Source organism: Solanum stenotomum, chromosome 10, assembly GCF_019186545.1.
Source record: "Solanum stenotomum isolate F172 chromosome 10, ASM1918654v1, whole genome shotgun sequence".
Lineage (NCBI taxonomy): Eukaryota > Viridiplantae > Streptophyta > Magnoliopsida > Solanales > Solanaceae > Solanum > Solanum stenotomum.
In genome coordinates, this window is record NC_064291.1 from 44947140 (window position 1) to 44959247 (window position 12108).

A 12108-nucleotide genomic window follows, 5' to 3' on the forward strand; every position below is an offset into this window, starting at 1 on the left:
ATCCTGCAATGTAAGCATCATTCTTTTCGTCATATTTGGACCTGAACTCCTCAACTTGTCCTTCCACCACAGGGAATTTAAGGTCAAACGTTGTAAGGACAGGCTTGAACCCTTCGTTTGTGGGTTCGTTAAAAGGGGTTGGAGAGACTTCAAGTAGAAGTACGGATGGACCGTAGAAAAGTGGAAGAGGGTTTTCTTTAAAAAGCAAATTGGCTAAGGAGGACTCGGTAGCTTTGTATAAATGAGTATAGTTATGGTATTCATGGATTTGGTAAAACAATTGGTATATATGAGAGAGATCAGATTTCGTAGCGAGACGGACTCTTGTGTATATCTTTCCGGTGATGGTAACATTGTTGGATTCCGATGATGCATCGATGGTTATTGTTTCAGATGGAGTTGGTTGTTGAAGAGCAGGAGCCATAGTTGTTTTAAGGCAAAAGAGATATTGTTGAAAGTAGAAATGGGATACTGTATGGAAAGATAATACCAATGGTTATTTATAGTGGAGAATTTGGTCTCTTTTTTGTAATACTTTATTTGGTTGGTGGAATTCAACTCAAACGTGCGTGCTATTATAATAACTTAGATAAAAGAGTCGAGCATCTCATGAAATTTCTTTTCTATTTCCTACAAATACAAAATTTGGTGGGAGCCGTAAACTAAAGTTGACCCATTTTACAAATGTAGTCATTTTATAATGTAAAAGAACTTCTCTTTTTCTCTTTCCACGTGTGGTGTATACTGACGTGGCATCATACATAATTAAAAAAATTAGTTCAATAATTTTGATTTCCAATTTTTAAGATATTATATTCATATTAAAAAGATTCAGTATGGTTTAATAATTTTAAATTTGATTTTTATATTTTGCGTATGATAAATCGGTAATCATATCCTTCATTAATTAATTATATACACAATAAATTCGCTTGTATCTAGCTATCTCGCTCGTCTGATCTCTCTTATCTCGCTTGCCATTTTCCTCTCTCACTCCCCTCTCTTTCTATCTAATATCCAGATACATGTATATATAGACTATCTCGGTCGTTTATCCCTTCTATCTCGTTCGTCTTTCTCCCTATTTAAGTCATGCATCAAATAGCAAAAATACATGTATTTGAGTTGAAAATTTTGACATGAAATATTTGTGAGACAATATGTAATTATTTCAATTTATAGAAAGAACTAGAAAATATGGTAGAAACATTTAGGGAAAATTGTATGAAATAACAAACTATTAATTCAAATTAAATGTTATAGTCATAGTTTATTTTAATTGTAATTCACAGCAAACATCCCCTTTTTTTGCCATTTGATTCGGTATACAATTAGCCATTTTATACATTTCGGTATAAAATGTGTTCGTGTTTGTATAAAGCGAGAGAAAGGTGTATATACAAATACAAATACATATATTTTCTTCCTATCACTTATATTTATACAAATACAGATCTTATTATACAAATTACAATGTATAAATGAATTTATACAAAATTGAACAATTTGTATAAAATTGGATATTTGTAGCGAATTATACAAATCAAACGCTCCATAGCAAACATAAAATTTGTTATGAAGCGCAATTATGCAAACTATAGCTATAACATACAAAAATGAGAGATAAAAGAGAGGGGGGATGAAATTGGGAGAGATGCATGCTAGAAAAATAAAACATAATTATAAAATATAATTTTTTAAAAATGTTATTATAGTTATTAAATACAGTGTACATCTTTGCTACATTATATAAGATTTTCGACAAAAAGTTAAGTGTCCAAATATAGAATTCTTACTTTTTTTAATAATAATTTTCATAAAATTTTGGTTCTTTAATACACCAAAAAATCTCAATCCTTAAATCAACCATCAAATTTAAGAATCAAACCAACTTTTTTTTTAAAAAAATGAACGAAACCCAAATGCCAAAATCGAAGCACCAAATTAGTTACTTCGATTTTCCAATTTCTTTAAACTTTTTAATATTTATGTCCACCCGTAAACAAAACTATGGAAATGGCCACGGATTGAGAGCACTACTAATTATAAAGTTCTCACACAACAATGAGAGAGCATAGGGTGCAAATAATTTTTTTGTTTGGAGTAGTAAGGGGTATTTTTGAAATAAATAGTTCAGTTTCTTTTGTTTTTCTTTTCAGCTTCTTATATTTAATTTTTAATTTTTGTGTTTTTCTTTTGAGCTTTTAAATTATTAATTGAGGAGCTTAGGATAGTAAGGGGTGCTTTTTGGAATTATTAGTTAATTTTCTTTTGTTTTTCTTTTCAGCATCTTAATTTTTCAATTTTTGTTTTTTTCTTTTGAGCTTCTTAATTATTAATTAATGATACTGCTCATTAGTTAATTTTAGTGGGGACATTTTAGGAATTACTGATTAGTTACTTAATTAATTATTGCTTATTAGTTAATTTTCGTTTGTTTTTCTTTTATGCATCTTACTTAATCAATGATATTGCTTATTAGTTAATTTTCTTTCTCATATATATATATATATATATATATATATATATATATATNATATATCTTATTTTATATTAAAAGTTAAAATCATTTTAATCAACACCATTTCATATTTCTAATGTTAATAATATTTGTAGGTATTTATTTTATACTTAATGAGATAATTTAGTTACATAAACATTGCTTATTGTAGATAAAATAATTTACTACCACACAAATATATATACATATATATAACTTATTTTAGATTAACCTTGTAAGTATTCATTTCACATTTAATGAGATGATTTACTATCATATATACAAAAATATATAACTTATTTTGAATTAAAAAATTAAAATTATTTAATCAAAACTACTTTAAAAAATAACTTCGCAAATAAATATTAGACCCGTGTGAAGCATGAAATTCTTGCCACCAGTTATATATTCAATATAAGACAAAGTAAGAGACGCGTCAATACAAGTTTCTGCATGGATCGTTTTTATATTTGGTGATTTTCAAATTTTGTCTTTAAATTAAATGAGTTTTAATCTTCACTCTTGTTGATCATTTAATTAAAAATTGTAGATCAAGATAATCTTACGGATACTTAAGAATTTTCTTCTCACTTAATATAGATTATATAGGAATAAAATTACGGATAAGTTTTGTAGTATTTTTTAAAAATTTTCTTGCAGTTTCAAAAATTGAATTATAATTCATGGAGGCATCCAAATTTTTTTTAGAAAAAAAAAAAATCAGAGAGATGATGTTATTATGATAATAATCAATTTAAAATTTTCGAATACAAATGTAATACACACTGATATGATGAGCCTTCTTCTTTAAAAAAAATTACAAATACAATATAATAAATTGCACCTTCAATATGTAGGGGAATTAATTAACTATCAGTTAACTGCCTCCATTTTTATGAGCATACTTTTGAAGATTTTCACCATGCAACTTCCCATACCTAAACTCATCAAATATTTCGAGCCCCATATTTACGTAAAGATCATATGCCTTCTTATTCCAAACTGCTACTATTTCCTCTAACGAAACGAACCCATTATTGGCAGCAATGGATGCAACTGTTCCAAATAACAATTTCCCCATTCCCAACTTTCTATAACTCTCTCTTAAGTAAAGACTCTCAAAATATAATCCAGGCTTGTCATAAAAACATGAATAATTCGCGTAAAAGAAAGCATATCCCGCGATGTAAACATCACTCTTATCATCATATTTTGATCGGAACTCCTCAACTTGTCCTTCCACCACAGGGAATTTAAGGTCAAACGTTGTAAGGACAGGCTTGAACCCTTCGTTTGTGGCTTCTTTAAAAGGGGTGGGAGAGACTTCAAGTATAAGTATGGATGGGCCGTAGAAAAGTGGAAGAGGATTTTCCTTAAAGAGCAAGTTAGCTAAGGAGGACTCAGTAGCTTTGTATAAATGAGTATAGTTATGATATTCATGGATTTGGTAAAACAATTGGTATATATGAGACAGATCAGACTTTGTAGCGAGACGAACTCTTGTATATATCTTTCGAGTGATGGTAACGTTATTGTTTTCCGATGATGCATCGGTGATTATTGTTTCAGATAGAGTAGGAAGTTGAAGAGCAGGAGCCATGGGATATTGTTTAGTTAAGTTTGAGAGGAATATTGAGGTTTAAGATAAAAGAAATGTTGAAAGGTTTAGTAATAATGGGATATTGTGTTTAATGGTTATTTATAGTGATGAAGAATTTGACCCTTTTTAAAATTTGGAATTTGCTCCGATCCCCTCTATTATATTTTCTCTAGCTCCATTCCATAAGTATACGTCTAAATAAAAGACATGCGTCTTAATTATTCAAATTTTAAAGGTCAAAATTATATTACTATATTAATATGTATCATAACCAATTTTAAATAAACTACTTTTCAAATTTAGTAAAAACAAAATATTTCCTACAAATTTTAAAATCCATTAATTTGTATATTTTCCAGCTAGACATGGAGAGTTTAATTTTCTGTTTTTAGCCTTTTATAGGAGAGATTGACGTGATGTATTTTGGAGGTAAGGTTCGGTCCCCTCGTGTTCCACCGTTTTGATGGAATACAACACATTTAAAATTATAGAATATGAATCTAACAAGATTTTTATTTAGCGTGACAAATAATAACCTTCAAAACATTTGTAGGTGAAACAATATTTTCTTTTATTTCACGAAAAAAAAGTAGAAGATAAAAGAATATTCTTCAAAACATACTTCTTTCTTTTTCCCCTTCAAAATACATAGGTAGCCACACTTTCTCCTTTTAACCTTGTGATAATTTTGATATTTTATATTTGTAATTTTGATAATCTCTAAAAATTATTTTTTATTTCTTGTTCTTTATTTTTAGGTTTTTGTTCACATTGATAATCTTAACTTCTTTTTTTGTTTTCATTTCTCAATACATAGTATTTCAAAGACAAAATTTACTGTCATTTAGATGTGCACTTGACAAAATTTTGGAGAAAACATAATGGAGAGGAGGTGGAGATGATTTATCCAACGATAAAAAATTCTGGTAATCATCAATTCAAAAGTGCGTTCTAAAGAGTTAAGTCATTGATGCAATTGGTTTGAGTTATCCATCAAAATTTGGCCACCAATTTTTATGTAGCTGATAGTATTAATTATTCTTCTTATAATTTTTACATGATATTATATTATTTTTAGTTAGTCCCAAAAGAAAATGACGCAATGTAAAAGGAAATAATGTTGTCATTATTTTAGTTATGTTGAGTTTCATTTATTTGGCAAAAAAAAACCATAGAAGGGTACCCTTCTTGAGGAAATAGATTCGAAACATTGCAAAATCATCCCTTATTTCTTAAATTTTGTGTCCATTATCCAATTAAACTACGTCACAAAAATTTAGACGGAGAAAATACTCTTTAATAATTAAAAAAGAAAAGAACCAAGTGGGTTTATAGGACCATGCAAAATATCATAAACATGTTATATAAACACTGTAGGAACAAACTGACAATTTCTTAACATAAAAATGTTGACTTTCATCAACTTCTTATCGTACAAACTACAAATGTTAACATCTACGAAGGAACCGATAATTCATCCAAAAAAAAATGTTGACAATTTAAGCAATATGGATAAAAATTCTATGAATTACATATGTGACTTGAGATTAAAGTCAAATAATCAAGTCGTTAACATTGTGGAACATGCTTTAGAGAAAAAATATTTTCCTTTAAAATGATCTTTATCGTGAATTTTCCATGATTCCGTAAATGGAAATTAAATTAAGTCGATCACGCAAATAATTCATGAAACATGTGTTTCCCTAAATGGAAATTAAGTCCATCACGCAAATTTGTTGAATGTTTCAAGACAATGACAATCCTAGTTGGGGTGTCTATAGTACAGTTTAATCTGTTATTTTTCAAAAATTTATACTATCATATTAATTTTTGGTTATTTTTGTTTTGTATGATAAAAATTAGACTTTGTGAGATCGTCTCATCATATCGATTTTTCTATAATATTGATGTGGGTTCAATAGTGTTCGGTATATTTTAAAAAAACAAACATTTTTTAGATATATTTTTTTTTAAAAAACTCTCTAGATTTTATTTTTTACCATTTAAAATTAAAGGTGGTGAATTTGAAAAATGATAATAATAGTGATGCACCACGGGAGAAAATATATTCCTAATATCTTATAACTCTTTACTCAAGATCGTTAATAACTTTTGTAGATTTTACACAAATTTCATAGTGTTAACAACTAATTACATCTTATCCTTATTCTTTTTCAAATTACAAAAATCCCTTAAATTTGGTGGAATTCAGATACATTCAAAAACATCACGATACACTGTGTTCTGGTTTCGAATACATCCTTGATACATCGCGTCTCGATTTCGAATACATCACTCAACGTCATGATACATCACGTATGTCTTGATATATCGCGTAAAGTAATGTATTCGACTGATACATCACGTAAAGCAACGTTCTGATACACCGCGTAAAGCAAACTAATACGTCACTTAAAATAAAGATTTTTGTAATTTTTTTATGCTTAGAATTTCAAAGAATATAGTAAAATAAATGTTGTGTTTAGGTAATTGTTCCTCTTGTAACCACTCAAGATGTGATGCAACTTATATTTGATTTCATCCTTCCAATAAGGCCCAAAATGAAAACTTTAATTTAATGCATCAGTGGATATTATTCCTCTGGTCAATTTGTTTAGCACAAATATGATTAGTCATGACAATAAACGTTGGATACAATAATTATCCAGGAAACACGTGTTTCTGTAAATGGAAATTAAGTCGATCACGCAAATTTGTTGAATATTTTAAGACAACGACAATCCTAGTAGAAGTATCTATAATTAGTTAATTTTTTTTTACAATTTATAATTGTACAAATTTGTAGTTATATTATTTTGTGTAATAAAAATTAGACTTTGTAAAACTGTCTTATCATATTGATTTTCTTTTTCATATTAATGTGATTTCATTAATTTTTAGTATTTTTCTTAAAACGTCATGTAAGAATCACAAGTAAAAATTAGAATTAGGATAGGATAATATGTAAATATTCTTTGGTAAAATTTCTGAAAAAAATTCTAGGATTATTTTACTATTTAAAAAATTGTGAATTAGAAAAACTTGAAAGATGAAAATAAGATATATACCAATTTGCTATTCAAGATCGTTAATTAATAACGATGCCACTTGCCACGTACCTGGACCGTAAAAGAAAGTGATTTGGATGCAGGGACTCTCCTTCATTATCAAATATTTTATCCTTAATATTTTTCTAATTTTCAAAATATCTTTTTCAAAACAAAATTTCTTTAACTTAATTTTATCCTTAATATTTTTTTAATTTTCAAAATATCTTTTTCAAAACAAAATTTCTTTAACTTACTCTTCGCTCTATATTCGTTTTTTTTTTTAATTTCTTTTTTTCCTTTTTAACAAAGATAATTTAAGTTTTTGCAAAACTATTGAATTAAGGTGTTTTAGTTATTCCACGAATATGACTATTTATCAACATTTTTTATCAAATACAACAATTGCTTATTAGTCGTTTTACCATTTCTATCCAAACATGTTTAGTTATAAGATCGACTTCATCACTTAAAAAATGATTTTCAACATTTAATAATATAAGAGATCATCTTTGCCATTTTTGTTTTATAGAAAGATATAATTCTTTATGATAAAGTTTAAAAACATTGAACCCAGGGATTTAATATAATATCACAATTACCAATTTATTTATTTTCAAATTACAAATATAATGAGCATTCTGGTTTTACAATATTATTACAAATAGATATTAATAAATTGCACAATTACGCACACAAAAAGCCATTCTCTACCAACAGCTCCCTTCGCCGTTTTCGTCCTTTTTATCAGCATACTTTTGAAGATTTTCACCATGCAACTTGCCATACCTAAACTCATCAAATATTTCAACTCCCATATTTATGTAAAAATCATATGATTTCTTATTCCAAACTGCTACTATTCCCTCTACCGATACGAACCCATTGTTGGCAGCAATAGATGCAACTGTTCCAAACAACAAACTCCCCATTCCCAACTTTCTATAACTCTCCCTGAAGTAAAGACTCTCAAAATAAAATCCAGGCTTGTCATAAAAGCACGAATAATTAGCGTAAAAGAAAGCATATCCCGCGATGTAAACATCACTCTTATCGTTCCCATCATCATATTTGGATCTGAATTCCTCAACTTGTCCTTCCACCACAGGGAATTTAAGGTCGAAGGTTTTAAGGACAGGCTTGAACCCTTCATTTGTGGTATTTTTGGGTTCGTTAAAAGGGGTTGGAGAGACTTCAAGTAGAAGTACGGATGGCCCGTAGAAAAGTGGAAGAGGATTTTCTTTAAAAAGTAAATTGGCTAAGGAGGACTCCGTAGCTTTGTATAAATGAGTATAGTTATGGTATTCATGGATTTGGTAAAACAATTGGTATATATGAGACAGATCAGATTTCGTAGCCAGACGGACTCTTGTGTATATCTTTCCAGTGATGGTAACGTTGTTGTTTTCCGATGATGCATCGGTAGTTATTGTTTCAGATGGTGTAGGAAGTTGAGGAGCAGGAGCCATGGGATGTTGTTTAGTTAAGTTTGAGAGGAATGAGGTTTTAAATAAAAGAAATGTTGAAAGGTTTAGTAATGGGATAATATGGTGTTTGGGATCATATATAATGGTTATTTATAGTGGAGAATTTGGTCCTTTGTTAAAAAAAAACATTATTTCGTTAGTGAGGTTGGTGGAGTTGGTGCAAGTGGGAGTGGGTGCAAGAGATGTTATAGCTAGGGACCATGCAAAAAAAATATAGCAAAAAAGTCCAAAATGTTAAAATTGTAGGAACAAACTGACAATTCTTAACATAAAAAATATTGACTTTGTATGAACAAAGACTTTCACCAACTACTTATCATAGAAATGTTAACATCTACGAAGAACCGATGATCCTTCCAAAATCAAATGTTGACAATTTCAGCAATATGGCCAATAGAAAATATATGAGGTGTGAAAATCAAATGAAGTCGTCAACATTGTCTAGCTCTATAATGCTTACCAAGATGCATGAAAGCTCAATAAGGATAATATTCATTCACACCAACCCAGACCGTCGTGGTTGACACCCACACTAACCCTCCGGTGGAAGAACCATAACTACAATCCAACTAAGCAGCCTTGACCCAAAATACTACACATTTAAAGATACGAAAGCAGGTTTGAATGATTATATAATTAATACGGAGTCCCCATAAACTCTGAAAGTTCACCTAACATCTAACAACTAATGCGGAAATACCCCTAGAACCTAAAAGTCATTGTATGTACCAAAACACTACTAACAACAAGGGGTACAACCCCGGAACTAAACAACACCTTAAACAACTAGTTTGAGTCTGAAAAGAGTGGACTTAAACAAGAAAGATCCATGGCAGCCTGAAAAAACTGGCTCACCCTTGAATCCGGTCAAGCCCAATAGTCACCTAGCTGAGGTCTATCAATAGCCGCCTGAAGATGGCATGTACTCAACAAAGAACAAGCAAGTGCAGTATCAGTACACAACCACAGTGTACTGGTAGGATCACACGACTACCCCAATAAGTGCAACATAAGCAAGTAATTACAACATCATAAACATGCATATACCGAACATATACAATATCAGTCATCTTAGCAGGANCAACAGCTCTAAGAACAAGGGGTACAACCCCAGAACTAAACAACACCTTAAACAACTAGTCTGAGTCCGAAAAGAGTGGGCTTAAACAAGAAAGATCCATGACTGCCTGAAAAAAACTGGCTCACCCTTGAATCCGATCACGCTCAATAGTCACCTAACTGAGGTCTATCAATAGCCGTCTGAAGATGCTCTGTACTCAACAAAGAACAAGCAAGTGCAGTATTAGTACACAACCACAGTGTACTGGTAGGATCACGCGGCTACCCCAATAAGTGCAACATAAGCAAGTAATTACAACATCATAAACATGCATATACCGAACATATACAATATCAGTCATCTTAGCAGGAAACATGTTCAATTCCACATTATCAATAGTAGGTAGATACAAAAATATCAATCACAAGTCAATGGTCCTCTCATAGAACCCACACCCAAACTGTTAGTGTATCGATACGTGGTACCTGATCCAATGTTTATGTCGGAACGTGGCAATCGATCCCATATTTATGCCGGAACGTGACAACTGATCCAAGTTAGTGTGTCGGAACGCAACACCCGATCCATTCAACAAGCCACAATCATAATCACAAGTATATTCTCAAATCATACAATCAAGTCATGATTCATGACATTCATCATTCATCTATCCTCATTTATAATTAGTATGATCAATAATGCAACATTCGCATACATACATGTATTATAATGAAGCAAGAACAAACATACATCACACAACATGAAATCACAACCATCACCTACCTCGAATTCAAGATTGAATCCCCTAAGTCACTTGAATCTTCCCTTTCCAGATTCTTTTACACTTGTTCTAGGTCTACAACAATTAATATACACAAGGATCAACAATCAAAGGTTTAATTATCCGGATTATAACAAACTCAATAACTCAAGACCAAGCCCATGATTTCAATATCTCAAATTAGGGCTTTTTCCATCATAATTCTCAGATCAAAACCTTTCCCCAATAATAATTACCCAAGAAACTACGTTCTACGGATCGAAATACGGATTCGGGGAGTGAAAACCTTACCTTTAGCCTCAAAAATGTGGAAAACACTCAAGAAAACACCTGGGGTCGTTCCTTTGCTCTCAAAGTCGAAAAGTGCAGAATAAAACGTTTTTGGGGTTTATTTCCGACTTAAGTCGCGTTTGTCCTGCTATGGTGGCCCAAGTCCCGCCACAGCGGCTCCGCGCTGGCGGGAAAATCCCACCTCAGCGGCTTGCACGGAAACAATGAGCAATTTTAAGAGTTTCAAAACCCCCTTTTCACAACACACCTTCATCCCATAACTCTCATAAAATACCCGCTCGCGCTAAGACCATTTTCGGGAGTTCTACTAGCCCGAATTCAAGTCCGTAAAGTCGTACAGATTTCTTAACGTCTTAGCTATCTACTCATAAGATCAAATTCACAATTGGACCTTTCATTTGCTACCAGATTTCTCTAGACCTCATTGACTCCGATTTCGTCCAAATCTGGACTAGGCAAGAAAATCTCAAGTTACTACGAAAAGATTTTCTGGCCCCAATTCTTCTCCCCTAATTTGGGTTTTCGATTTTTAGAAATATTATATTATTCCTATTCCACATTAATTTGGTATAATTTGATAGTTTAAAGTTCAATTTCGATATTAATATATAATAGATAATTATGTCTTTAGCTATGGTAATGCAGTGGTGGATGACAAAGACAGACAATAAAATTCAGGAGACAATGCACCAATGTCTTCCTACTATATTGTGCTGGGAGATATGGAAAAGCAGATGCAATGCTAGATTGAAGGCATTAAGGCGTCGACCTATAGAATTATTGAGCGGGTTACATGGTTGATGACGCTTATACTCAACAAACAATTTCCTTGCCTTAACTTTGCAGGAAACTGGAAGGAGTTGTGCATCAAATAGAAAGAGTTAACCCTGTCTTGAATATCAAGTTTATCAAATGGAGAGAACCTCCTGATAATTACCTCAAGTTGAACACTGATGGATGCTCAAAAGGTAATCCTGGAGAGGCTGGTGGTGGTGGTATACTAAGGGATCATCAGGGTAATATCAATATGGCATTTCAGACCTATTTTGGTAATTGTAGTAACAACATGGCTGAAGGATTGGCTATACTAAAAGGTCTTCAATGGTGTGCTACTAATCTTTTACATAATGTCATTATTGAGACGGATTCTATGATTATGGTTGATATGATAAAGGGTAAGAATGTTATGATGTGGCAAATGCAAGATATTGTTATGCAAATAACAAAGATCATGAAAGAAGGCAATTTTCAGATTAATCATTGCTTTAGAGAAGCAAATAGTGTAGCTGACGCACTAGCCAATATTGGAGTGACAAAGAAACATGAAGCTTTCTTCACTTCA

At 31.3% G+C, this 12108-nt stretch overlaps 3 protein-coding genes across 3 annotated transcripts in view; all 3 read right to left on the reverse strand.

Annotated features, from left to right (window-relative positions):
- The window catches only part of LOC125842203 (tyramine N-feruloyltransferase 4/11-like), a 58525-nt gene extending 58067 nt beyond the window's left edge, over positions 1 to 458 (reverse strand). The window contains exon 1 of the mRNA XM_049521446.1: positions 363 to 458. Coding sequence (XP_049377403.1) covers positions 363 to 424 — 62 coding nt within the window. The 5' untranslated portion in view covers positions 425 to 458. The remainder of the gene's footprint in view (positions 1 to 362) is intronic.
- A 2919-nt stretch (positions 459 to 3377) lies between these two features.
- Positions 3378 to 4100, reverse strand: LOC125842205 (tyramine N-feruloyltransferase 4/11-like). Its single transcript, XM_049521448.1, has one exon. It carries the CDS (start codon positions 4098 to 4100, stop codon positions 3378 to 3380), a length of 723 nt encoding a protein of 240 aa, XP_049377405.1.
- A 3618-nt stretch (positions 4101 to 7718) lies between these two features.
- On the reverse strand, positions 7719 to 8690 carry LOC125842201 (tyramine N-feruloyltransferase 4/11-like). Its single transcript, XM_049521444.1, has one exon. It carries the CDS (start codon positions 8614 to 8616, stop codon positions 7858 to 7860), a length of 759 nt encoding a protein of 252 aa, XP_049377401.1. The 5' UTR covers positions 8617 to 8690; the 3' UTR covers positions 7719 to 7857.
- Positions 8691 to 12108: the final 3418 nt, after the last annotated feature.